The sequence below is a fragment of the Drosophila erecta genome, unplaced genomic scaffold (assembly GCF_003286155.1).
Source record: "Drosophila erecta strain 14021-0224.00,06,07 unplaced genomic scaffold, DereRS2 tig00000021-arrow-pilon, whole genome shotgun sequence".
Classification (NCBI taxonomy): Eukaryota; Metazoa; Arthropoda; class Insecta; order Diptera; family Drosophilidae; genus Drosophila; species Drosophila erecta.
Genome location: NW_020825198.1, coordinates 6,153,061 through 6,179,560, shown reverse-complemented (window position 1 = coordinate 6,179,560; position 26,500 = coordinate 6,153,061). Strand labels below are relative to the sequence as shown.

At 43.1% G+C, this 26,500-nt stretch overlaps 7 protein-coding genes across 9 annotated transcripts; 1 reads left to right on the top strand and 6 right to left on the bottom strand.

The window, feature by feature from the left end:
- Positions 1-2,594: 2,594 nt before the first annotated feature.
- Positions 2,595-2,940, bottom strand: LOC6545938 (drosomycin). The gene has a single exon (XM_001971702.3). The coding sequence runs from the start codon at positions 2,889-2,891 to the stop codon at positions 2,676-2,678; it is 216 nt and encodes a 71-aa protein (XP_001971738.1). The 5' UTR covers positions 2,892-2,940; the 3' UTR covers positions 2,595-2,675.
- A 268-nt stretch (positions 2,941-3,208) lies between these two features.
- On the bottom strand, positions 3,209-3,568 carry LOC6545937 (drosomycin). The gene has a single exon (XM_001971701.3). The coding sequence runs from the start codon at positions 3,508-3,510 to the stop codon at positions 3,295-3,297; it is 216 nt and encodes a 71-aa protein (XP_001971737.1). The 5' UTR covers positions 3,511-3,568; the 3' UTR covers positions 3,209-3,294.
- Positions 3,569-3,571: 3 nt separating this feature from the next.
- LOC6545936 (drosomycin) lies at positions 3,572-4,236 on the bottom strand. Its single transcript, XM_001971700.3, has one exon. It carries the CDS (start codon positions 4,147-4,149, stop codon positions 3,937-3,939), a length of 213 nt encoding a protein of 70 aa, XP_001971736.1. The 5' UTR covers positions 4,150-4,236; the 3' UTR covers positions 3,572-3,936.
- Positions 4,237-4,512: 276 nt separating this feature from the next.
- On the bottom strand, positions 4,513-14,669 carry LOC6545934 (zinc transporter 1). Of its 2 annotated transcripts, none has more exons than XM_026976832.1 (7): positions 14,515-14,669; positions 7,723-7,909; positions 7,531-7,655; positions 6,686-6,783; positions 6,111-6,627; positions 5,765-5,999; positions 4,513-5,699 (listed from the first exon to the last, which is right to left on the bottom strand). In XM_026976832.1, the coding sequence occupies exons 2-7, from the start codon at positions 7,897-7,899 to the stop codon at positions 5,502-5,504; spliced, it is 1,350 nt and encodes a 449-aa protein (XP_026832633.1). In that variant the 5' UTR covers positions 7,900-7,909; positions 14,515-14,669; the 3' UTR covers positions 4,513-5,501. The 2 variants fall into 2 exon arrangements, with proteins under 2 accessions (XP_026832633.1, XP_026832632.1); XM_026976831.1 differs by lacking the exon at positions 14,515-14,669 and adding an exon at positions 13,764-13,826.
- Positions 14,670-14,857: 188 nt separating this feature from the next.
- LOC6545933 (transmembrane protein 209) lies at positions 14,858-16,256 on the bottom strand. The gene is made up of 3 exons (XM_001971697.2): positions 16,070-16,256; positions 15,897-15,998; positions 14,858-15,648 (listed from the first exon to the last, which is right to left on the bottom strand). The coding sequence occupies exons 1-3, from the start codon at positions 16,254-16,256 to the stop codon at positions 14,858-14,860; spliced, it is 1,080 nt and encodes a 359-aa protein (XP_001971733.2).
- A 660-nt stretch (positions 16,257-16,916) lies between these two features.
- On the top strand, positions 16,917-20,756 carry LOC6545932. Of its 2 annotated transcripts, none has more exons than XM_001971696.3 (3): positions 16,917-16,995; positions 19,101-19,267; positions 20,024-20,756. In XM_001971696.3, the coding sequence occupies exons 2-3, from the start codon at positions 19,193-19,195 to the stop codon at positions 20,546-20,548; spliced, it is 600 nt and encodes a 199-aa protein (XP_001971732.1). In that variant the 5' UTR covers positions 16,917-16,995; positions 19,101-19,192; the 3' UTR covers positions 20,549-20,756. The 2 variants fall into 2 exon arrangements, with proteins under 2 accessions (XP_001971732.1, XP_026833535.1); XM_026977734.1 differs by lacking the exon at positions 16,917-16,995 and adding an exon at positions 18,789-18,995.
- Positions 20,757-21,035: 279 nt separating this feature from the next.
- On the bottom strand, positions 21,036-25,309 carry LOC6545931 (titin). Its single transcript, XM_001971695.3, has 3 exons — positions 24,970-25,309; positions 23,729-24,046; positions 21,036-23,670 (listed from the first exon to the last, which is right to left on the bottom strand). The coding sequence occupies exons 1-3, from the start codon at positions 25,039-25,041 to the stop codon at positions 21,334-21,336; spliced, it is 2,727 nt and encodes a 908-aa protein (XP_001971731.1). The 5' UTR covers positions 25,042-25,309; the 3' UTR covers positions 21,036-21,333.
- Positions 25,310-26,500: the final 1,191 nt, after the last annotated feature.

Here is a 26,500-nt window from a genome sequence, read left to right as displayed (position 1 = left end):
GCTATATTTAGGGTGCAGTCCTTCCCAAAGCAGTGGAAAATGGCAGCAATTCTCATGATACATAAGCCTGGGAAACCTGAAGAGGATCCGGAATCGTATCGGCCCATAAGTCTGCTGTCTTCGCTATCCAAGATATGGGAAAGGCTGATTGCCAACAGACTAGGTGACTTTATTAAGGAGCGCCGTATCCTCCCAGATCACCAGTTTGGATTTCGACAGGGACACAGCACTGTGGAGCAGGTTCACAGACTGGTTAAGCACATTATTCAGGCGTTTGACGACTTGGAATACTGCAATGCTGTATTTATTGACATGCAGCAAGCATTTGACAGAGTCTGGCATATCGGCCTACTCTGCAAAATAAAAAAGCTGCTTCCAGCACCATACTATGGAGTCCTGAAATCTTACCTGGAAGATAGGAAGTTCATGGTCAGGGTCAGAAGCACCTACTCAACCCCTTGCTACATGAGAGCTGGAGTTCCGCAGGGCAGCGTCCTCGGCCCGCTGCTCTACTCAATATTTACCGCGGATTTGCCTTGCCCAAATATGCACCATATGGAAGCTCCCAGGAAGGCCCTACTCGCCACTTACGCTGACGATATCGCACTGTTATACAGCTCCAGTTCTTGCACTGAGGCAGCACGTGGCCTCCAAGAGTATCTCAATACTTTGGCTGCATGGTGCAAAAGATGGAACTTAAAGGTAAATCCACATAAGACCATCAATCCTTGTTTCACCTTGAAGACTCTCATTAGGCGCACACCACCCATACAATTTGATGGCGTAACCCTAGAACAACCTCTGCAGGCTAAATACCTTGGGATCACCCTTGACAAACGGTTGACCTTTGGCCCACACTTAAAAGCTGCGGCACGGAGATGCGGTCAGAGAATGCAACAACTGCGATGGTTGATCAACAGAAGAAGCACCATGACACTTAGAGCCAAAAGGGCAGTATACGCCCACTGTATAGCCCCGATCTGGCTATATGGAGTGCAGATCTGGGGTATTGCTGCAAAATCGAACTATAAACGCATTGAGGTCTTGCAAAATCGTGCAATGCGTGCCATCACCAACTGCCCATACTATGTACGTAGCTCAACCCTTCATCGGGACCTTAATCTGCATACAGTGGAAGAACAGATCTCAAGGCACACAAGCAGATACAGTGATAGGCTTAAAAGACACCACAGCATGCTAGCAAGACGCCTACTCCCTGCCAGGCCTCTAAGAAGGCTTAAAAGAAAGGGCTTTGCCAAAACAATTGGACAGCTTTAAAGACCCCCTCGACGTTTGAGACTCTGTTGTTAGTCTTCCCACGATAAGTGAGAAGTTTGGTTATATTATTTATATGTTTAATTGCAATGTTATGGTACTAGTACTGCATGTACGGATTCGTCGCTTTATAATAATAAACATTTAAAAAAAAAAAAAAAAAAAAAAAAAAAAAAAAGTCGTTGACTGCGGCTTGTCAAATTGTCCGGGTTTCATCGCACGCCTAAGAGTATGCAATAATATCAATTGATCTTGGGGCAGAATAGAAACTAAAAGCTTCTATCTGATACATAGGCCAGAACTTATCTGCTGCTGGAACCAAATGGTAAGCTCCTCACAGATGTTTGTTAAGCTTTCCAACGGATGTTGTGTTAAGCTTGCCGGCACGTGGCCGTTGGACAGCGGAGCACAATTTAATTAAATTTGATAGTTTTAAGATCACTGCACTGGCACGTTACTATCACTGATAGTGACTCAAGATGTCACTAAGCACTAATTGTGCCACTAATTGTGGACTTGTCTCTGGTGATTAGTGGCGAAAATATTAATAACCGCGAGCGATGATCAGGTGCGTGCTGCTCTTCGAAAGCTGCGAGGGACGAAAACTGACTCAAAAAAGTGTTCGTCTTAAAGCAACGATCATTTTTGTAAAGGATACAACCGAGGAAAACTGAAAAAAGTTAGTTTTCTTTATTAAAAGTGACAATATTCTTAGTTAGAAGTTAAGTAAGAATGCGTAGATTTTCTAATTTATTCTATATATTCAGTTCCGGGAAATGCTTATTTATTATCCGCTGCCATCGTTTTTATGCAATGTGCATGTGTTATTTATCACGTGACTACTAGGAAATTAATTAAACCAGTTGGAATATGCAAATTTATGCATAAATTGTAGAACTGTCGAGTAACCAAGGAAAATCCAGAACAAGATTCAAAACCCAACCTTGCTCTTGCCGCTATAACATGTTTGATTTATTTGAAATATTAACAAATCAATATGTATTTATTTCCCATACAGTGAACTACAACTTGAACAACCAGTTATTTTGCTGCTGGCAAATGAAATTTTGAGTTCAGAAAAGAAAATTTGCCTTTCAAACCCTTGTTAGGACTGAAATAGTCTATGACTGTTTTTTCTAAGATGCTAATTATATTATATTATTTCGATATCTAATTATGCAGTGATGCTTCAGGATTGTTGTTTTTAGCAGCTAAATCAGATAAGTTAAATCATTTATGTAAGTAAATTTATGCTTACTAAAGAACCATATGTTGTGTAGAAATAAAACTTTTTTATTTGTCGCAATGTATATCCTTTATTTTCTTTTTCAAAACAATAAAAAACACATCAAGCATGTGTGGACAATCCTGAATATGAACACGTTGAGAGCTGAGGGGCCTCAGCATTGTTCGCACCAGCACTTCAGGCTGGCACTGCAGTGTCCACTGACATGTCCTTCCTCCCTGCAGAGGCGACGGCACTGCTCTCCATCCCAGGCCCAGCAAGGACCACTGAAAGTTCCAGACTGGCAATCCACAGCCGAAGACGAGTTGGCGGCCATTAGGACAATGGCCACCACAGCGAGCACAGCGAACAAGCCTTTAATCTGAGCCATTTTTGTAATGAGCTTCTGGTTACAATCCTTAGATTTGCGTTTCTTGAACCTGAGTGCGCGCTTATATAGGCACAGAATCTGTATGTCAACCGATTAGCATAAAGGTGAAAATGCAAATAGCTGCAATATACTTTTCACAAGAGCATACTAAGAGCATACTTTTGGGCTTGAATTCCTGATTATTTTAATTGATTTCAATATTCATCGTTATCATTGGCAGATAAGTGTCACTAAGCTTAATAATTCTCGATGCACTTTTGTGTTTTGTTTACTTTTGTATACTTACCTATAAAATGAAATTAAGAGACAACGGTAGGTATTTGTGATAGACTAAACAGCATATTTATTACACATATGTGCTCGTAATGCAATATAGAGAATACACTTTTGAAATGCAGTGCATTCAGCATCCTTCGCACCAGCACTGCAGGCCGGCACTGCAGTGTCCACTGACACGTCCTTCCTCCGTGCAGAGGCGACGGCACTGCTCTCCACTCCAGGCCCAGCAAGGACCACTGAAACTTCCAGATAGGCAATCACGGGCCGAAGCTGTGTTGGCCACCATTAGGACGATGGTCGTTATAGCCAGGAAAGCAAACAGGAATTTGATCTGCACCATTGCAACTGATGTTCTCAATGAGTCTGGTATTTGACTTGACTTGTTGAAGACGTGTGGTCCCGACAACTGGAGTCTACGCTTATATAGGGATACAGGTTCTTAGATGATCTATTTGACTAAGATAGTAAACATAATGCTAGCAATCGATAAGCTTCTCGGGAATTAACGATAGAAATACTCGTGACATAAGTGCTATGTGTGTAATTTATTGACATTAGGTGATTTAAAAACGCATCCTTATCATAAAGAGTTATTTACCTATAATTGCCCTCTTTTCGAAATCAAGATGTATGTAAACACTTACTGACCCTACCACACTTACATAAAGGAAATTAAGAGACAACAGTACGTATGAGTAATAAACGTTAACGCCAAAGGTTTGGCGCCTATATTTCTAGTAAAATATTTGTTTAAAATTTAGTGCATTCAGCATACTTCGCACCAGCACTTCAGGCTGGCACTGCAGTGGCCACTTATGCGTCCTTCCTCCTTGCAAATACGACGGCACATCTTATGGTTCCAGACGGCGCAGGGACCCTTGTATTTTCTGGAAAGGCAATCGGCATCAGCCATGTTGGCCGCCAGGACAACAATTGTCATCACAGCCAGGAACACGAAAAGGAACTTGATCTGCACCATTGCAACTGATGTTCTCAATGAGACGTATTTAACTTGAGTTCTTGAAGACGTATGGTCTCGATAGCTTATGGGAACGCTTATATAGGACTACCCACATTTGCATTCCCAGCCGTCTTTTTCAGTATGTTCCAACATCCCTTGTGATGCATTTCCTACTGTGATATCGCACACGTACTCATCTGAGTTTCGTTGACTTCCTGGGAGGTCGAGACAGAGCTCGCAATCTTGCGTATTGGTGCAATCTACAAAACGAATAATGGAATGAGATACCGGTGAACTTTGAAAACCATCCATCGTGTGCACTTGACAGCTTGCTTTAGGACTCCTCAAATGGGTATTTCAGCAAATCTACAGTACATTCGGTTGGTTTGATTATGTTTGGCGTTTATTTACAAACATATACATGTGAAAGTTAATGCAGATCATAAAATAATACATGATGTTTGCATTAAATGTATATAGTCATTATAAAGTTCGATACGATTAAACTTAAATAGAAACTAGGTTCTCGGTTGTGGTAAAAACATTTACAGATAGCATTACAACTACTAAGATTTAGGGACTATGCCTAACCATACACAAAAACATACATGTATTTTGTAAACTGTGTTTAGTCATTTGCTAATCCGTAGGTAACTATTGAATACAATAATTTATTTCACGTATGTATAAACTTTCTCAAAATGTAAAAAACGTAGTAGTACATATGTATTCTCTGCTGGTTGGGCTCACTTATCGATCTAGACTAATGCAATTAACTACAATCGAATAGGTTTAACATAGTATATAGTATATGAATGACATCCGTAACTGCATGTTCTTTTAAACTTTGTGTTTTCTGCACTAATAGATAATCGTGTTCTCTTTTTTCACTTTTGATTTTAATTTAATTAAACTAGCTCAACGGTCAGTCGACCGTACTTGTGTCACTCTCATTTACGTCTAAATTCCACTAAGAACAAATAATGATACAAACACTAAAAACACGAAAGCTGCACCATGGCAGACCAGTCTCCATTGCAGCTGTTTGCACAATTAACGTTAAACTAGGCTCCTAATTAGAGTGCCACCTCGTCGCCATTCCTGGTACTCAGTGGTGACACCTGCTCCTGATACTGCTGTTCGGCCTGCAACTGAAGCTCCCGTCGCCGCTGGGCGGTCACTGTCAGGCCGAGATTGGCGTCCACCTGTGCGCTGGAGACCACTTGGTTGTTGGCGCTTGGCTCGTACATTATATCACGTATTGATGTTGCTGCTGTTGCTGCTTTTGTGGCGGCCTTTGTTGTTGCGGTTGCGGTTTCCGTTTTGGTCGTGGCAAAGTGTACATGTTGTTGCGCCTGCAGTGGCTGTCGTCAAACCAAATCGCTCTTCGGCGTTGACGTGGCGCCTATCGCAGCCGCAGGCGCTCCTGTGGTGGCGCCGCCAGAGGTTCCCTGGTTGCCACTGGACGTGGCCTCCAGCAGGGAACCTGCCTCCACATCGCCGGCCTGTCGGGCGGCATTTCGCTGGCGGCATAGATACGGCGAGTTGGTGGGTGAGGGCAGTTGGTTCTGCAATTTACGTTTATACATCATTACACTATTCTACATGTTCTATATAGTCGAGGAAAACTCACCACTTTGTTATTGTTTTGGCAGCACGTGGCCTTGACACATCCTTCATCCGTAGTGGGACAATCCAACGCGCAGCAGTCGGAGCCGCTCATGTTGATGCTGGAGGTCCCATCGGACATGTTGCAGCCTTCGATCTCGCTGAACTCGGGCTGGATGGTGGTGGAGTGGATACCCTCGTTGTGGAAGAACTCCTTAACCTTTTCGGCAATCTTCATGTATTCTGAAAGGTTGCGGCACCTACAATGTTTAGGGAAGATGGATCAGTTTGCTTTCCAAATAATTTCTACATGTTTACTTTTTAATTCCATTTTTATGCAGGTGGTAACTCTTTTAACAAGAAAATCTCACCTGATATGGGCAGAGGCGATGATGCGGTCGCCGGCCAATTGCCACACATGGAACTCGTGCACAGCCAGCACGCCGTCAACTTTCTCCAGAAGCCTCTTCTGAATGGCGTCCACCTGGATGTGGGTGGGAACCGTTTGCAGCAGAATCAAAGCGGACTCGCGCAGCAGCGGCCACACGGAGTGGAGGATCAGGACAACCAGAACGATGGACAGAGCGGGATCCATGTAGTATCGGTACTTCCACTCCGTCTTCCACACCACCACAGCACTGATTACGACAATGATGCTGCCGAGGGCGTCGCTCAAAACGTGCAGGAAGGCGCCGCGCATGTTCATCTGGCCGGGATCATGGCTGTGTCCATGGCTGGACTTCTTGACCGGTTGCTTTTCCTTCTGCTTCTCATAGGCAAAGTCGTTCTGCTCATCCTCGCCCTCGTCCATGTTAGCCAACTCAGTCAGGCGGCTGTGGTTCCGGGTGAGTCCGCCGCCGTGTGAGTGTCCATGGTGACCGCCGTGCTCTGCAATGTGGATTAAGTTGCAAAACGGCTTACTCTCATTTGTATCAGTTGGTCTTACCGTAAAGCAGACAAAGTCCAATCACATTCACCAGAAGACCCAAGGCTCCAACGATGACAAGCAGTTCAGGCTCGTGAATCGGTTCCTCCTCAATGAATCTGTGATAAAAGAATATATTTTACTTTATTCTAAAGGTATTAAAATACACAACGAAAGCACTTATAAAATCCTAAGTTAGATTTTTATTTTTGTCAGTGTAGCTAGCTTTGCAGGGAATCTGTGGCTATTGGCAGAATAATCACCTCGTAGTAAAGCTTTCGATAAATATTCACAAATTGTGATCGGAATGTAAATGAATAAAGACACAAAAACAGACTGAAAGGTGACGATATAACGTGAATGTATCACAACAAATTAACTCACAGACGGAGTCGAGTAATTCAAGAAAATTTAAACAAATCACGTTAACACATGTCGATGCCAAGGCAAGCCTTTTGCTCATAATACGGCTTACTGCTGTCAGATCATTAAATAAGTGGGTTTTGGGCACGGATCAACGATCCGTAATCAGTTGAAATATTAAAGCTGTTTGCGATTGGGAGTTAAGAAGTTGAAAGTGAGCGAGTTATAATCCGAGTTAATAATTACAGAGCCACATTAAATAAGCAATGAGTATCAATGCAAACAAACTGCAAAACAGTTTAATCAATCGGTTTTAAATTTGTTTCTTATTTATTGTAAAAGGGGGAAAAAATGTATCCTATTTAATAGCTCTAATAACTGAGTAGAGGTTTTCGCTTGGCTAGCCAATGATTCAAAATTGACACCAATTGAAGCTTATCTTATCTTTTGTAGGTTTTGTCAAAAAATGTTATCTGATGACCACCTTACCACCACTCACTCACCTTTTGCAAGCCTCGATGGTGATGCTGAAGCAGAGGGCCACCAGGAAAACGGCGTTAACCAAAGCACCCAAGACTTCTGCCCTGGCCCAGCCGAAGGTGTTCTTTGACCACTTTTTCGGTGACATCTGTCGAGATAAGGAGTCAGGTGAGTTGTATGATACAGTTGTATTTTTCGATAAGACAGGTACTTACCTTCACAGACAGGAATGATATGACCAGGGCCGCGATGTCGCCCAGCATGTGGAAACTATCCGCCACCAGAGCCATCGAATTGGTCACATAGCCCACTATGATCTCCACGAAGAAGAAGAACGCCGTAAGCCACATCATCGATAGCAGCCGGCACTTTTTGCCGGAGTACTTGGCCATTTTGGAGAAACTGCAAAAGGAATAAATGTGGAAGGTTAGTTAAAAATTACATTTTTTGGGAACGCCTATACTGGAAAATTGGAGTCATGGAAACAATAGTGGTGAAATAGACTTCCCCCCAATTTATTTGTCAAAGAAAGCCATTATTGGACTTGGAGATGTTTGGCTGTTGTTCCACCAACTTAAGAATATTCCCTCAATATGGCTTTCGAAATATCAATCAAAGCTCGTTCTCAGTTCATTCAACTGCTTTTTTATGCAGTCAACAAATAGCTTGCAATGTGCCAAGCTCTGAAATTGTTATTGCACAAAAAAAGATACTGAGACACGCACGTCCAAACAAATTACCAACAAATTGAGTTTTTCAATTGTTTTCCATTGTCGCTGCTCGTTTCAGTGTTCCATTTAGCCCTTTGTTTAGGCAAAAGTTTTAGTGCCCCATCGGATCGGGGAGGGATTTAATTGAAACCGGCTATAAGAGGAATATGTGCCCAGTTTAGGGTCTGAAAAAGGGGCTTGGCGATGTTTGAATTGTGTCTCGGTTCAGTAGAGCTGGGATTTCCATATCCGACTCACGCAAATAGCTGCATTTCGGCTTGAAAGACTCTGGAGGACTGTGGCTCCTCCAGCGCTGAGATAACTTATATTGGCTGGCTCGATTTTAGATCGAGAACGGCTTGCCAGCCATCGGGCGCGTTGTGTAAACAAAAATAGAAAACATTTTCAACTGAATCGACAGCAAATGAAAGGTTATCGGCATTGATCGAAAAGTACACCGGTTGCCAGGTGAAATCGGGGAATATATGGTGATGGCTCGGTTTACGGGGTGGTAAAAACAAAAGGGTGACGCTGCTTTCTTTAATTCAGCTACTGTGGCGACGGGACGCGCTAGAAAACAATTTGCATTTTCGCCCAAAAGCCCAACAAATATTGCCAAGCAACCCAAAAAAAGAAAACTGACATCCACTCGAAACAATGCTATACTATATTGAAGATAGTATTCCCCATTCCAGATGATTCTCACTGCTCCTTATTACAACTCACTGCTTGTTAAAATATTTAGTCATTCAGTATGCTATGATTAAAGCTTACAGTGCCTTGTTATATTTACAACATTTACTTTTCATGACTAAATAAATTGTACAAAAGAATGTAGATGAGTATGCTGATACGATGGGGATCTTTAAGAGAAGCTACTTATATGTTAAGTGTATCTTTTTGACCTTATCCTGAAAATATGATGCACTAAACTCTGCGATTGGATTGAATCGCCTATATGGGAAACAGCATCGCAACCAGCATATGCCGCCCCAACAATCCCAACCCCAACAATCGCCAACGCGATTACACAATCTCCTCGTGTTGCTGTTATCTCAAACTGCCCCTCCCCACCCACCGACTCTTAGAATACTCGGCACACGAGACGCCAAAAACAAAGGCGCTCTTTGCATTTTGATTTTTATCTATGCCACAAACGATTCTATTGCTTGGTACCGTGCGCAGTAATGCCAATATATGGGTACCCTATTCACGTACTCACAACCCGATCTTTTGGGCCCACGTTTTTACATCTTCTCCATATGCGAAATGCTACAGCTATATGTATATGAATTAACTAGATAAACGCGGCGGGCGGTTTTATTTGGCAGCATGTGCGCAAAAAGCAAACAAACCGCCGCTTATCGGACGAACTGGGAGCCGGATGAGCAGAGGGAACGGGGTTCGGATCGATGGGATGAGCACATGAGACCAGGAGTCATCGCTCCATGAGCCAGCCAAATATTTAGATGAGGGAGAAAGTCAAATACTCTGAGATTGCTTTGGAGGGAACTCAGGTGCACTCAAGTTGATACTCGCGCGAAGTTCGTGGCTTAATTGCACGATTGAATGGGAATTAGAAACACAATATATCAAGTATCAATCCTTCACGGTCTAGACGGTTCTGCTTGGAAAAATATACATTAATAGCTCAATTGGAACACAAGCTTTTCAAGAACACTAGATATTTGTACTCTAGATATACTAGCTCACTACTAAATTAAATGTAATATGGTAAACATAACTTAGATTAAACATTAGCTTGGGTTCACAAGGAATGATGATGGCTAGGATAAACATTGCTGATTAGCAAAAATGGCAGAACGAAAATCAAAATATTTGAAAATACATTTGAATATTTTCCGAGTGTATTATAGATATACAAATATCGGCAAGCAAAGATACAATTGAACAAGTGCAGTGCGCACCAAGCGATTTAATCTAGAATCAACAATGAGCAATGAAAGGAAATGAATCACAACTTACATGCGGCGAATGCGATCCGAAGAAAATCTTAATAATGGCAAATATATATATGGATATATATTGCGGAGGAGCTTGCGGAAAACCACCTCTGTTCACACACGAATGGGCACTGCTGGAATGCCTGGGCCAAACGGCCCTACCTGGCCCTTACCCGTTTCCACCGGCATTTGTTGAATACAGGTACCAAATGGCAGATAGGCACTGTTGGCCCGGCCAACGACGTGGTCAACTGGCGCGGCTTAAAATGTGTCACTTGCAGCTGATAGTGGATACCCAATACCGATAGCCACCTTCGCTCCGGAGAGCTCTTAATCCCCTACAGGCAGCCCGTGATAGGCGGACGTGCTTCGCATAAATGGGACGGACGGACGGACAGGTTCCCAAAGCCGAATACCCCCAAGCTGTGGCCATTGATGAAATAGCCAAGTCTCTTGGCTGACCAAATATTTGGCCATATACGGCGGCTTGTGTTGTCACAGGCCATCAAGAAAACGTTTAAGACATGGCTTGTACGTAACTGAATTTGAGTCCTTGGTCGAAAACAGAATGGTATTTTAAAGTTTGTAGTATCTTTTTATCCGCCTTCATCATCTGAAGAAAGTTATAGTTATATATTCTATTTATTTTCCTTACCAAGAAGTGCGATATCTTTATTACTTGGTGCCGTGAAAAAACGGTCAAAGGAATACCAAAATAATATGAATTGATTTATAACAAACATTATGATTTGCCGCCTTGTCAATATCATTTAACGACACTTCATCATTATTTTTAGCTGCCGCAAATAATTCCCTTTAAAGACAGTTGAAATGAAACGTAACCTGACTTTAAAACCTTGCATTTTGGCCTCGGCTACATAAGTACGTGATGTGCTCTACAATAACATATAAACATCCAAATATGAACAGGGATATTTGGAATGTTTACTTTAAATTTCCGGCTTGGCTTTGCTTTGCTTTGCTTTGCTCAAGGACGTTGTGGGTGGAAAGGGGTTGGCGTATATCGTACTATATGTACATATATATGATATAGTCCTATGTGAAGTGCACGTGACATGCGTGGCCTACGCAATTAATTCAAACCATTTAACATGCAGCTCACAGTTGACTGAGAACACAAAGTACGAGTTTGTTAGATCTAAGCATCCGAATGTGAGTGTGCGGTGGCATGTAAAGCATATGCACTCCCGGCGGGCGAAACTGGGCTACAAATATTCTAGGTCAGGTGCTTTAATTGGCCTCTCCAGCTCCAGTTGCACTGAACGGGTATTCTCCGCCCAATTGCCCCCGGACAACTGGGACTCGGATTCGGTGGTGTTTATGTGGGTTATTAAGCCAGTTTGGCTTTGGTTGCTTTGAAACAAAGACGCCTGGGCCAGCAAAGAGTTTATTTCTGACCAGAGATAAGCAATAAATCGGGTGACAAGCGGAAATCGAGTACTTAGGCACAGAATGTTGTACAAAGTACTGAATAGTTCCCATTCTGATAAGCCAAATTGGGCGAGATGTTGATTTATTGATTAGCAATTTGTGGACAGATTTATAAAGCAGGAATTCAAGTATTTTTGTGGTTTGGCACATCTATTACTACGCACGTATGAAGTGCAGCACTGAAAACAATTTATTTTAGACTGATTTTATTTTCTGAAGGGAAAATATCAATTTCAATCTGTTGGTATACCTAGGTACATTAATAAGTTTTTTATTTACTCGATGCGTTCCACTCACCCAAAGTTACTACATTTAAAAGCAAAATGGCAATATAATAATTATTTTAATGGCAAAAATGGCAGTTGACCCACAAACGAAAAAAAAGTCATTTGTTCTCCACGACGACAACGTGGCGACGATTAACCCGGTTCTTTTTCCAGACCTCCGGGAACGGAAGGCGGAGGGAGGTGCTCTGGAAAAAGGTGGCAACTTCCCATCACAGAGAAAGGTGAAGTAAAAGCTGGAATGGGCGGTGGGTGGTCCAACCTGGTTGTGTTCCCCGCGAACGGAGAATAGAGTGAAAAATACACAAAAAGTGAAAAAATATATACAAAAGAATTTCATCAGGTTGGCAGAGAGGTGAATACGATATACGATATATGCACTGGGGCATTTGCAAATATTGCATGGATGTGCCAGCTAAAAATATATCCAACTGAATTTCTTCAATTTGCATGAAGTGGCGTCGATAAACAAATAACGAAATCAAGTTTCAATGGATACGGTGCTATAAATGGGGTTTCCAATGGGGTTTTCCTGCAGAGCAAATGAAAACCGTGTCAAGGTCGCCATGTGCATGATTCTTCTCTTGGAAAGCCAGTAACCCAGCCTTTGAGATTAGAATATGCTATCGTTGGAGAAGTAAAAACGTAGTAGTTATCTGGGCCTAGGTTAGCCTACTTTAGTTGCAGTCGTAAATCAACGCCAGTTTATATGGCGGTCGGGGCAAACATAACCCACTTTCGGTCCCTTTTTCAGTTCAGGAGGTAGTAAATGTGCTTACCCACAAATCAAATTAGCCAGTATCAAATATTAAATGCAGCTGTTCAAATATTCAACACTGAAAGTGAACCAAATCAACTGCATAAATATGGTATATGTATACCTATGTGTATAAATCAGAGCAGCGACGTGCTGTATTGTGTGCTTTAATTTGTTTGCCACAAAATTATATTAGCACATATTGATTTTCTCCTCCTTCTCGATTTCACTTAATTTTCGCTGATGAACTGGGAACCGAGAACAAAAAGAGTTGGAAAGTCACTTGGGTGAGTGCTGGGATCTGACCTTTAAATCGAATTATTTCAGCCACATTGAGCAGGCATTTACTGTGATTTAATTAGGGCCGGAATACACGGGCTTTATGCAACAGTGACAATCTGGCATAAATTTTGAATTGTTACAGAAAATCCAACAACATTTGCGATAACTATTATAATATTATATTAAAACTATATACGTTCGGGAAAATGAAATTTAGTATATTATGTTTCAACAAATAAACATCTTCTATTTCAAATGATTTCAAATGAAATTTAAATAAAATAAATAAACAAAAATTGCATATCAGCGAATCAATTTATTTCGAATCAATTATTTATTTTATTGAAAAAGAAAAACAAAAAAATGGGGATTGCCACGCCAGTAATTTAAACAACTGCAGTGAGTCAGAAAGAATTTCAGATAAAATAACCAGCGAGAACCGATGATTAAGTCCAAGCAACCGGTTTTCGAGGATGGGAAATCGCGGGAAGGGGTAATAAATCAAGTATAACAAGTCCTAGACGAAAGGAACTCAAAAGGAAGCGTAGATTAAGATCGATTGTTGAAATACAGATATGCTTCACTACCTGACCACGCCCACCCGCCCAGTTCGGTGACCCACGTGCAACAATAACAGACATGCTCGTACACGTCTCCTGCAGGGGAATCCCCTACGCAAAAAAATGGATGCCATTTTAGGATTATCAATTAAAGTAAAATGGGACCCTTCTTAGCTTACAATCTATTGTTATTTTATTTTAATGAAAATTGGTGGTGGATAAATGATAGGAGGTGCATTTAACTTACCTTAGCTTAAGGTCTGGAAATCGGTTCTTTGGTTGTTTGTGTGCCTAAGCAAAAACGCGACTCCTATTGGAGAGGCGAAATTCAAAATAAACATTTTTGGAAATTAATTAAACATATAATTAAACACTAATAAAAAGCATTCGACTGAATATAAATGTATATTTTTTAGACCTTGACAAAAAAGAACGAAGTCCATGTACTATGCGGTTACTGTGTTCAAAACTTTGCTTCGATAAGGTGATTATACTCTTTATCAACAACTCAAATGCAAACTAAGATTCTTTGTATTTTCTATGTTGCTGGCTAGCCGATATTCACTGTATTTACAAGGATCAAGGGGGAGCGGGGAGCGCGGTCCACGGGCAGTGGTGCTGTTGTTTTGCGATAAAAGTGTGGAGAGAGAAAAGAAAATAACTTCCGATTTTCCCCGTTGTTGGTTTTGCTGCTGCAAGAGCAAAGTGACGAGTGAAAAGTTGGCAAAATAAAATTGTGAAAATAGCACAGTTATCTTGGATTTTGCAAAAATTCCTTCGCTTTTCCCTGTTTCCGCCTCACTTGGGGGTGGCACGCATACATACAAACAGAGTGTGTACATACATATACGTATGTATGCAAGTTAATTGTGCACAGTCACAATGGACGAGAGAAGAAAGGGGGCGGGTGCGGGTCGGGAAAACCGAGAACGATTCACAATTGCACGTGCACTGGTCGCGATTTCGGTATATCTAATCACTACTCCGCCGTAAATTACCGTTTGGCTGCCTTCTTGGTTGCTTTTTGCCGCACTCGGAGCGGAGCGCACAGCACAGTCACGGATGTACAGCGCGGGACCACGAATTTTAACAAATAATTATTTTCCCGAGTCAGTGTGACTGCAGTCGCAATGACCGAAAATACCACCCGCTAGTAAGAAAATACCAATTATATATCGATATTGTTTATGTTTTCTAGCAGCTCTATCGGCTATCGACCGTTACAGTCCAAAACTAGAAAAAAAAAAACAGATACAAATATACATAAATATATTGTCGTATCTCGACTGAAAGCAAAATTATTAGTTTTCCTAATAAGCTTGAAAAATAGTTGCAGTTTAATCAAAATTTATCACATCTGGGAATGTGAGGGATGTCATCAATTACATCCAAAATGTTGATGCCACTCCTGCCCAGACTCACACCTTCTAGAATGGAGCCCTGCTGTTCTCGCATATAGGTCAAGAACTGGATGATCACGTAGAATAGATTGTTTCTGTCGTATAGGCAATCCTGCACCTCCTTGCCGCTAAAAAAGTTAAACTTGGGATCGGGTTCGTGATTTCCAGTGGCCAGTATGGCGCAGTTAGCTCTGTTATTCACACGGGACACCATGTCCTCGATAGGGTTATTATCGCCGATTACCACATAGCGGGAGTAGAAAGGCCTTCGTCCACCTTCCTGCGCAGTTGGCATCAATTGACAATCCATGTAGACGCAGAACAGGTGGAACACAATGGCGGCATCTGTAGGCAAACGCTCGTGCGGCTCCTGGAAAAATTTCCATCGGTACTCAGCCATGTAGACGCCCTTCGCTAATTCCTTAATGCGCTGAACCAGGTAATTCTGGTTGTCAGAAAAGTTTAGAAAAGCTAACACCGTGGGCAACATGGGAAGACAGGTCTCCACAAGCTGCTTGTGCTCGGCCCACAATCGTAGCGTCTTAAGACTTGTCTCTCCGATTTTAAGATTGATCAAGCCCAGTTTCTGAGATACCTTATCCACATGTTGTACTTCCGTGACCAATCGATGCAATATGGTTGTGGATATCCAGTACCTCAGGTTGGTCACACATTGCAATAACTTGATCGGAATGGCGGGTTCAACGACCCGTGAATTTTGGATGTAGCCGTCTGCCGAAAATGGAAAAAATTGGTTAGGAATTTTTCTCCTACAGTTCTCAGGTACTTGACACTTCTTTTTGAACTCATTTGCTATGCTGCGTCTTTTTCAGCCTGTCTTTTTAAAGCGGGAAACATCCGAACATCTGTAATTAATCTGTAATCATAATCGAAAATCGGCACATAACAATATTGGCATGTGAGCCGTGATTTCTGTTTTAGCATAGGTTGTTCCTGGATTGGCAGAGACCCGCATTGACAGAAAGATGAATGCCAGTAGGGGATGTGGCACTCGTTATCGTCCTCCACATTGATTTGCGATATTGGAGCTGGACGTGCGTACACTGTTCCAAAGGCGGTGTCTAAAGGAAAAATCACGGGTTTTAATAATCGCTATAGGATGGTACTTTTAGGAAATCTGAGAAAAACCTACCATCTCTTCCATCCAGCAGACGCTTTTGACTCTCTGTTCCAATCACCTGATCTTCACCAAAAATTAACCATAAGTACTTTCCAAAATAGAGCAAAGCACTCAGGGCAATCAAGGCTAAAACAAAACATTCCACCACATAATACCAGTACTTGCGATTAAAGGAGATATCCAGGAATAATATAGACATAATCACCACTTTAACGCAACATATTTGTAGGTAATTCTTTGCCTGTGCTCTACGAAGACGACAGTCGAGGCTGCGTTCGACCACCGAATTCGTTCTCAGCGGAGAACAATCGTTGCTACTGCTATGCATTATAATCTCGGTATAAGAATATATAAATACGTAAAATGAAAAGCCAGATATGCATTTAAAATAAATTAAATGGCATGCTTTTTGGTCTAATTCACGAGTTTGTCATTTTTACTCCAAAATATTTGTTATACAGCTGCTTTTGAATAGATCCATTTATATTTTACAATCATTTTAGGGGCTTTCTAAGCGTTTCAATTCAGGTGAGTAATATATTTAATATATTTAAATATTACATAGCTTAAACGCGTTCATTAATGCAAAACTAGCAACGAATCCGTTCAACCCTTTTTATATCCAACAAAAAGCTCAATGGCACTTAAGCTCAAATGTGGTTTATGTATTGGATGAGAAAAATAAAACTCTTATTAGTACTTACAAAAACAAAGACCTTAGATAAATAGGATTATACAAAAAAATAAACTATATCTACTAAAATATTTTCAAAGCAAATATGAGTAGTTGGTACAAGCTTTACAACGTGGAAAACTTTTTCAAGAAAATGCTTATGGCCAAAGCGGCATCACTGCCCGCGATCGTTTGGGATTTCGTTAGTTGCGCGCTCACCGGCCGAGGAAACAGGTGTACCACGAAGCAAAGCCCCATAAAATAGGTAATTCAAAAGTGACTACCCAATAATCAGTTCGGAAATCAGCGGAATTACATTGAGCCCACTTGCATATTTAGTTTAACTCGAGACATTATACCAATTTTTGGCCAAAAACCCAATAAGACTTTTACCTACTTTACCTGTGTTGAATCCCGTGTGCGTGAAGTAGCAAGTGATAAGATTAGACGATTGGGTAAATGTTGCCATATGTGATAACAGACACTTGGAACTGGAAAAAAATAAAGTGTATAAAGCGTAAATAAAAGAAATAACCAGACTTAGTGAATTAGTCATTGTGAATGAAAGGGAATTAGTGCGAGATCCACATACGCAAATCTATACATGTGTGCGACAAATAACAGTCATCAGCAGTGCCCGTAAACAAATTATGATAAAAAAGATAAATCTATTATATGGCCAGAGGAGATATGCTCATATGAGCAGCTTCCGGCTTTCGTACCGCTTAAACTGAAATGTCCAGTGGAAAATTATCTAAATTGGACTGCGAGTGCCACTGAACCTGTCTCCGATATTGTTATTGTTATTGTTATGGTTGTTGCTATTATGATACTATCGAAGATACAGACAAATTGTATGGGTGGAAAATGTTTAAAACACACCGTTTTTGTTCGATCAAAGTCCATCAATACAGTACAACTAATACTTATCTGTAATATAGTATGCATTACAGTATAAATTACCTGTTTCAAAAAGGTTTCAAAATTAAACTTTCGGTTGTAACCCAGCAGAAACCATCGATAAGGAGAACACAAAAGTGAGCGCAAGGCTAAGACTTATATTGCTATGAACTGAAATAGCGTGGCAAACGTTGTAATGGCTGAATGTGGTAATATATCAAATGTAAAAGCCGTGAACGTGATCTTCGTGAAAATCCGGATCAGGGATCTTGTAAGTGGCGTTAGAACAAAAGTTCGGAAGAGCACACAATTAGTCGTGGGTTTTGTGTCTACTACAGGCTATTGTCACTAGTTATCCGCTCGGGTCATTGGCATTCCAATGGCAGTCAGAGTAGAACAAAAAGCTTTAAAAATATTGTTGCACACAGAGTTCCCTCTCCCCCGAAAATGACGTCACACAGGTGAAATGCATTGCAATGAATTTATTTCCATTCGTTTCAGTTTTGGTTTTAATTCGCTTTTCTCTCGTTGGTCATTAATTGGCAGACATGCAACTATTGCTGCATGGCCATTGTATTACATATGTACGTACGTATGTATACATATATCCGGTATAATGCTCCTATATTCGTTGTTGGGCATTTGGAGTGGTCGGTCAACGGGCTGCGTTAGGAAATATTAATAATACATTTCTAATAAATAGTGTGCAGCAAAGAGTGCGTGTGGAAGAAGTGATTCAACAAGTTGGTGATCGAATACCCTGCTTGAGCGGCGTTGACTGGGTTATCAGTTGCCACATACACGTTTTGCCTCATAATTATTTTATGATTAGATTAAAAATGCTTGACCACTTACCTCTATTTCCGCCGATACACTGAAAACAACTGTAAGAAATACGAAAGATAATAATATATAACTATTGAAAAGGCTTTTTAGGCGATTGTTATTTCTTGTCACTACTTATTTTTCTCAGTGCCTGACGGTTGCTTCTAATATCAGTTGTTTGTGCTTAGGCAGCGACACCGCGTGCGAGAAAAAAGTTATCTGAGCACTGCTTTTGTTTAGCCCATTTGTTTTGCCTGCGCTCTTTTCTGTTTACCTGTGCCGGAGTGGGAGGGGCAGGGAGGGGCCAGGTGGCATTGGGAGCGAGTGAGAGGGAGTGAAGCTACCTGGGGCACAACTTGCGACACCTTTTGCAGCCGATCGCGAGTTCAGTAGCAATCGGCAGCCGGCGACAGCAGCAACAAGCCCAAACAGAACCATTAGTCGACCCGACCGATATTCAGCGGAATAAAAACATAAATTCACATATATAGGTTCAAAAAAGTGCACCATGTAAAACTCAGCGATTGCGGTAGAGATATGGTAATGCAACGGTGGATGTGAACTTCGCAAGACACCGCTTAAAATATCGCCGAGATACATTTAATGGGAGCATTACTCAAGCTCGTGTTTTTTGCGCCCTTTCAGTTGGTTTGCGGTGCATGCGTTTAACGGTGGATCTTCGCTTGCACCTTTCGCGATAGACGAGATACGGATACAGATACAGATACACATACAGAATGGCCTCTAACAACAGTAGCTCCACCGATCTGGACAGTCAGGTCAATGTGGAGGATTTGCCCATAACGTTCAAGGTGAGTGTCCACATTGCGAAATGCGTTTTCAAATTTTAAATGCTGTGAAATATGTGCGGCAAGCTCAGGTACCAATCCGCATAAAGACCTCTTACATATATGACCGAAAGTACACGGAGAGAAATGAAGTAATATTAGTAACATCTCGTTTTGAAAATAAAATATTACAACTTTTTTAATAGAATGTATCCACTGTCCACAAATTAAACTATGTATATCTTATAGTTACTTAAATTGTGTTTACAATTGATTTGGCTATATTCACAGTTAAACTATTTTTCTTAATTTTTTATGAACTATTTTTCTGAGTGCATAAGCGAACAAAAGCAGACAAATGAACATAATACCACCCGCACATGAGACATGACCAAAAAAGAGCCAGACACGCATGCGTCACGCCCTGCTGAACTTCACTTTAGGGGCGGGGAGGGGAAAGGGGCGTGGCAGTGCCACCACATCAGCAACAGCAACAGCTTTCTGGCTTGGCTGTGGACATCCGGTCGCAGGTCGGATGCAAATGAAGCGACTCTAACGGCAACGCATGCCCAGCGGAAACCAATGCCACCAACGAATAATCCCACATCATCCATGAAAACATATTCTTTTACTCACGTAAAATATAAATAATATTTGGTTATGCACTGAATGGTGAATTTTTTGGATAAATGTCATTTCCCTAGATGTTGCAGGGTAGAATCGGCCATCTTTTTATAATTCAACTCGTATTAATACAATGTGCACATTTTCTCCCTGCAGGTGAAATACATTGGTTCCGAAGTGGCACGTGGCTTATGGGGCATTAAATACACGCGTCGTCCGGTGGACATAATGGTGGGCGTGGCCAAGAACCTGCCGCCCAACAAGGTGCTGCCCAACTGTGAATTGAAGGTGTCCACCGACGGAGTCCAGCTGGAGATCATTTCGCCCAAGGCCAGCATCAATCACTGGAGCTACCCGATCGACACGATCTCGTATGGCGTTCAGGACCTGGTCTACACAAGGGTCTTTGCCATGATTGTGGTGAAGGACGAGTCGAGTCCGCATCCCTTTGAGGTTCACGCCTTCGTTTGCGACAGTCGTGCGATGGCGCGCAAGTTGACCTTTGCCCTGGCCGCCGCCTTCCAGGATTACTCGCGGCGGGTCAAGGAGGCGGCCGGCGAGGAGGAGGGTGAGGCCACGCCCAGCGACACTATTACGCCCACGCGACAAAAGTTCGCTATTGATCTGCGAACGCCCGAGGAAATCCAGGCTGGTGAACTGGAGCAGGAAACGGAGGCGTAGTTATCCTGGTGATCCTGCGTTGGCTCCGGCAATGTGATGTGATGTGTTAGTTACTTAACGTCCAGTGTTCACTGTATCTGTATATTGTGGTTGTCTCACCTGGTAGTTGCCTCATACAGCTAATTACCCAAAGCCTAAGTGTTAATGCGATTTGTAAACGATTTTCTATAATAAATTACGAATATTGTAATAGGCTACAGTTTGTTGGAATACCCTTCGGAGTTCGTTTCCTAAGTCTTTTGATTTTAAGCACATATTTAAAAATGTTTTAAAAGAGTCTTCGGGATTTTAGAATTATTTGTACTATTATTTGACCATAATTAATACTTGCTTTAGGTTGTTTCTAAGCGTACCATCTCTACCGTTCAGAAATTGAATGCGATTAGGCAACACACAAGACACTCAAACCTCTGCACGATGGAGTTGATTAGCTGGACAAAAGTGTATTCCTTCTTATTTTACCCAATTATAGCACACAAATGTATTATTTCATTTTTAATATTTTTATTTTAAATGTTTTGCCATTTTTTTATAGTTTGTTTCTTTAAATGGTCGGAACAACAATTCTAAACTTAAATTTCAACGTTCGTCCGCAATTATCCTTTGAGAAATGGCCATAAAACTAGGAAATCAAAAATTATTAAATACAACTTGCCTAGGTGCAAACGAGTGGGATAGCGTATTGGGAACTAGGAGGTGAACGGGGTTCCGGTTCGGGCTAAGTGGAAGAATAATCCTTGCCAGGATTGTTATCTGTCCTTCGCTGTATCTCCCTTTGTTCCTTTTTAGCTGGCATCGGCGCGGAACAGGAAACGTCGCTTGCGGGCGTCCATCTTGGGTTCCCGGACTTCAGGTTGGGACTCAGCTTCCGGCAAAGCTTCCGTATCCACTTTGCTCACCGTTACGGGCAGCGTTTGCACCTTGGACATGGCGGGTTCGGCGGCGGAAACGCGTTTGTAAATGGGCAGGATGACTTCCTCTTCCTGCTCGGCAGTGGAAGCCGCCTCCTCCGTGGGCTGAGATTCCGGCTCCAACTGATCTGGATTGCTCTGAACCAAGGACATGGGCTCATCACCACCAGGCGTGAGTATCAGCTCCATGGGAGCTAGCTGATCCTTCTTGGGCGTCTGATCCAGGCGCTCTTTCACCAGCTCCACGATGTCCTCAATGGAGGGCATGTAGGCGGCTGTGACTAGACTCTCCTGGGCGTCATCGTCGTGGGAAGCAGTCTGCTCGGGCGTGGCCACGAGCTCAGCCTCTGAAGCAGCCTCTTTGATTTCCTCGGGAGTGGTCTCCTTGATCTCTTCAGGAGAAGTTTCTTTGGGCTCCTCTACAGGTGATTCCGGAACTGCCTTAACTTTCTCAGGAGATGTATCGACAACTTCTTGGGGTACGGTTTCTTCAGCTACTTGTGGAGCACTTTCCTTGGTCTCCTCATTAGAAGATTCGAATAGCACCTCGGGAGCGCTTTCCTTAACGACCTCTGATGCCTCAGAGATTGCAGGAACAGGCTGGACTTCAACGGGAATAACCCGGACTGGGATTCTATAGTCCATGGGCATATGTTGCACCTGCATAATGTTGATGATCGGAGAGTCCTGCATCGTCTCGGTCTTGTGGGACTTCTTGTCTTCGGTTTCCTCCAACAACTGCTCCTCAACTGAGGCATTCTTGTCCACGACCTCGGGCTCAGGAAGTTTGGCCTCCTCAATCGACACATCTGCATTATTCACTGGCAATATACTCGCAGCCAAGTCAGTCTCTTGTTTCTCTTCGTTCTTTTTCAGGGTGTTCAGAAAGTCGGTGATCAACTGCTCCGCTTCGGCGGCCATCACGGGATCCACTGGCTTGAAACCTCCCAGCGACTCCTGCGCCTCTCCATCGTTCTTGTTATCCAGGATTTCTTCCACAAGAGGACTGTGCTGTTCCATTTCGGGAGTGGCTGGCATGCTCTCGGGGGCATCTGCTGGCTTAGCTGCCTCCAGAGCTTCCAGATTGACCATGGGTTCCTCGTGAGAGTTGCTGGCCTCCATAATAGCTGGCTCCGATTTTATTACATCGGGTATAGCTTCAATGATCTCCTCCACCTTGGCTGGCACTTCATCCATTTCCTCGGCCTGGATATCCTGGGGCTTTGTCTCCACCTCCGGCTTAGATGCTTCTTCTGGCTTGAGCTCTTCATCGAGCTTAACTTCTTCTTCCGGCTTGGGCTCTTCTTCGGGCTTGGCCTCTTCAGTTATCTTAGCTTCCTCCTGGTTTTCGGCTGCTGTCGCGATTTCCTGGGGCATTGATTGATCTAGACTTTCCACTATAACTGCAGGAATTTCTTCGATGGCTTCAATGGGCTTGATGTCCTCGATTCTGGTATCAATCTCCACCTCCGAGGGTACCACTTCTTCGACAACGGGCTCTGGCTGAACGAAAGTCACAGCTGGCTCGGAAGCCTGAACTTCCGGCTCCTGGACTGCCACAGGAATACCTTCTGGTTCTGCGAACAAGGTCTGCAGTTTCAGTGTGGGTTGGGGCTCACTGAGTTGCACCACTGCCTCTGTGACCGCCGGTTCATTCTCCACCACTTCCTCCACTGGTTTCACGGTAGTTGTGGGCTTATTGAAGATGGCTGGACGCCTTCGAATTCCATTGAAGAGCTCATTTCGCATGGGTGGTGCAGCAATTGCAGGCCTTTTCACCTGGGGCCTCTCCTGGTTGGGTCTGCTGGTGAACCTCTGTGGCTTCACGGGCTTCATGGGCTCCACTTCAACGGGGGCAATTGGCTCGGGAGCAGCTTGTGCCTCGGGTGCAGCGGTGACTGCAACTGGAACCTTCCTCTGGGGCTGAGGCTTCCTTCGGTTGGGCTTAGGCTTTTGGGCCTTGAGTGGCTTCATGGGCTTGGCTGTCTGGACCTCTGGTTCCGCCGGAACCTCTGGCTCTGGCTCCGAATCAACGGGTTCGGGTTCGGGTTGGGGCTCCGATTCCTCCTTCTCCGGCTCCTCACTCTCAACGGGAGTGGGCTTACTTTCCTCCTCCGCAGGACCACCAAAGTTGCCATTCAGTTCGTAGTATCTGGAGCTATCCTCGCACTCAATGGTCATGTCCTCGCGACGCATGCAGGTGAACGATTCCTGTGATAAACGTTAAATATATTTTAACTAAAGCAACGATCCTTTGCGGAACACCCACCTGACTGAAGATGGTCTCCTCGGGGCAGATGAAGCTCCAGCGGAAAGTATTTTCCCTGCCATCGGCGTAGGTGACCGGCAGGCACACGTGGAAGATCTGGCAGTCGTTCTCCACATCGGCATAGTAGCCATAGGTCTTGTTGGCACACGAGAAGTTATCCGTGATGTCCGACCGGATGGAGGTGGCGTTGCTGGGCAGGGTGAGAGTTCCAAGGGAAGCTGCTTCCGCTGGAGCCGGCTCCTCCTCCGTTTCGGTCTGTTCCGGCATTTCCACCTCAGCTGGGACTGGTTCCTCACGCGTTACGGGTGCTTTTCTTTTCTGTTCGATTTAAGAAACAGGAAAGGTGTACATTTAATGTAATCCATTTAAAGAGGAAAGTGTGATCCAGTTTCTGAAATCTACGATGGCTGGTATCCTATTCTGATCGTATTCGTATCCTATATTTAAGCCAGCTGTGCGATTCATTCGGCTAACGAGGTACGTGATGAGCATGGACAATCCCGCGAATCCAGCACGTGACTCTGCGATCAACTAGGCACCCGAAAAATTTCACTTGTGTTCTAGTTTTCGTCTACGAGGCGGCAAGTGAAAATTAAATTGAATCGAACCGAATGGGTGAGTTAAAGCCCAGCCCACTGTGCACTTCGCACCTGTTGCAGCCCTTTTATGGGTCTCGCTGCAATTGAAGTCACTTTCGAATGGAACGCCCACATATTATCACATAATATTTTAGCCATATGGATTTGTTATTAACTTATTATTTTGGGCCTTGCATTTCAATGAGCTGGTGCCAAAAACTTTCAGTTGTACGTAGACCCTTCCCGAAAAAGGGTCCCCCCATGAGTAATGCAAATTTTAAGGCTCTGGTGCTGGTAATTCTTGGAAGCTTTTCCAGTGATTTCTCTGGCGAATTTTTGCCGGCTTCTACCTGTCATTAAGCCACCTGCAGTGCCTATAAATACCATAGACCGAATTGTCTTGGAGTCTTGGCCGTTAAAAAAGGCTAAACGCTCGGCATACCAAATAAGCCAGGCCAAAGAAGTAGAAGAGGCATTCGTCATTCAGGTATGCAAATGCGAGTGAGTCCAGGCCATGTCCCATTAAGATTTCATCGTATGGCTCGTCGGGCCGGCAAGCAATTCACTAACAGTTTCCCATTTCCGTTAAGGCGAACGGAAGTGGTCTTCGGTGGTCAAGCTGTCTGCTGGGTGGATTTCCGACCACTGGACTCTAACACTCACCTGGTGGGCGGACAGCGGTCCTGCGCTGCAGGTGGCCGTCAAAAGAAGCAGCAGGCACAACGTTTTCCACATTTTCACACACAGATTGTTCAGTTTTGATCACTATATATCACTCAGCTCTTAGCACTTTGCTTAAACACATGCGATAATCCGTTTTGTGGGCCTTCGGCTCTTTTTTATAGGTACTGTAAATGGGTGTGTGGGCTGCTGCGTTTAATCCAATTCGATATCCAGACTATATATTTGGGCTAAGACCAAGGCTTGCACTCGCACTGCGGGCTCTTTGCACACCTGTGAGGCACCGTTGGCTGGAAAATACTAACTGCCACCGACCACCGAGCTGCCCAATTTATATATTCTTCGCGTTGATTTATTAAGAATGCAAAAAGGCAGAGAAACCAAAGAGTCACGCGCACACAGAGAAGCCCGAAGAAAGGTGGCTACTACGTATGTGGGTACAGTAACAACTCAATTACAACCGCACACCATTACACCTTTACAATTGGAACCCTCTTCTTCTCCGCAGACGTGACATTGCGCATACGCACCGTGTGTTGGTGTGCGTGGCGGTAGGTTTGGCGCGCTTGCGCTTAAAGTGTGCCGACGTATGTGGAACGCAAGTGTGTGGAACCTGAGCGGGCAGCCAGCTGAAGAGCGCCACGAAATATGATGGTAATGACCGTGATCTTGTAATATCTCAATAAATTAGTACAAAATGTGGCAATTGGTACAGTTTTGATGTCACATTATACCTATTTAATTATAAATATAATCTTTACTTTGAAACTTATGCTTGAATTGGCCAATAGCAGTAAGGTTTTCTTGCAAAAAGAAGTAATAGTTTTAGTTAAATTAATTTCAATTCGAAAACTAATCTCTTTGAAGTGGTTCCCCTCTAATTAACACTAAATCCTTCATTAAAACCCAGATCTTCATTGACTTTTGAGAATCCCGAAGTTCCGGCAGCTAAAAATTTCCAAAGAAGCTAGTTAGTTGGGTGACAAACTTTTATTACCGAGAAATTGTTTATCCATTAGGAGGCACTCAGAATGGCAGTTGGGTGACGAAGACACGAGTTCGCAGAGCAGATTACACTCGAAAGATTGCCCCGGCGACGACGTGAGATTGCAATTTTATAGTATGGTGTGGTATCATGCTATATGATACTTCTAGAGATGGGCAAACAAAAATTCGACAGGGTTCATTGGCTTGGCCCTGGGCGATTTGCGTGGAAGGATTATGCAACAAACGAAATATCATCATGCAGTGACTTTCACACACATCCAAAACTAAAAAAAAAAGAGTCCGAAAAACAAAAATAAACCCCATCCGAAACTCCCAAAACAAGCGAAGCCTATTAAGGCGCATTAGCAATTTAGAATGGTGTGCTACCATTTCGCATGCGAACGGGCCGTCATCGAAGTCCACGTATTTTGTGGTGCCGTATTACGCGACAATTATGAATTTCTAATTTCATGTTTCCCCTTTCCGCCCCCCGAGTTCTATCAAAATCACGTACACCCGCAGCTGA

Coding starts and splice junctions, on each gene's coding strand:
- LOC6545936 (XM_001971700.3), bottom strand. CDS start 4,149: ATGGTGCAGATCAAGTTCCTTTTCGTGTTCCTGGCTGTGATGACAATT.
- LOC6545934 (XM_026976832.1), bottom strand. CDS start 7,899: ATGGCCAAGTACTCCGGCAAAAAGTGCCGGCTGCTATCGATGATGTGG. Junction 6,000..6,110: donor ATCGCCTCTGCCCATATCAG/GTGAGATTTTCT, acceptor TAAACATTGTAG/GTGCCGCAACCTTTCAGAAT. Junction 5,700..5,764: donor GCCAAAACAATAACAAAGTG/GTGAGTTTTCCT, acceptor CGTAAATTGCAG/AACCAACTGCCCTCACCCAC.
- LOC6545937 (XM_001971701.3), bottom strand. CDS start 3,510: ATGGTGCAGATCAAATTCCTGTTTGCTTTCCTGGCTATAACGACCATC.
- LOC6545932 (XM_001971696.3), top strand. CDS start 19,193: ATGGCCTCTAACAACAGTAGCTCCACCGATCTGGACAGTCAGGTCAAT. Junction 19,268..20,023: donor ATTTGCCCATAACGTTCAAG/GTGAGTGTCCAC, acceptor TTCTCCCTGCAG/GTGAAATACATTGGTTCCGA.
- LOC6545933 (XM_001971697.2), bottom strand. CDS start 16,256: ATGTCTATATTATTCCTGGATATCTCCTTTAATCGCAAGTACTGGTAT. Junction 15,999..16,069: donor TCTGCTGGATGGAAGAGATG/GTAGGTTTTTCT, acceptor TTTTTCCTTTAG/ACACCGCCTTTGGAACAGTG. Junction 15,649..15,896: donor CTACTGGCATTCATCTTTCT/GTCAATGCGGGT, acceptor CATTTTCGGCAG/ACGGCTACATCCAAAATTCA.
- LOC6545931 (XM_001971695.3), bottom strand. CDS start 25,041: ATGTGGAAAACGTTGTGCCTGCTGCTTCTTTTGACGGCCACCTGCAGC. Junction 24,047..24,969: donor GACCGCTGTCCGCCCACCAG/GTGAGTGTTAGA, acceptor TAAATCGAACAG/AAAAGAAAAGCACCCGTAAC. Junction 23,671..23,728: donor AGGAGACCATCTTCAGTCAG/GTGGGTGTTCCG, acceptor CGTTTATCACAG/GAATCGTTCACCTGCATGCG.
- LOC6545938 (XM_001971702.3), bottom strand. CDS start 2,891: ATGGCTCAGATTAAAGGCTTGTTCGCTGTGCTCGCTGTGGTGGCCATT.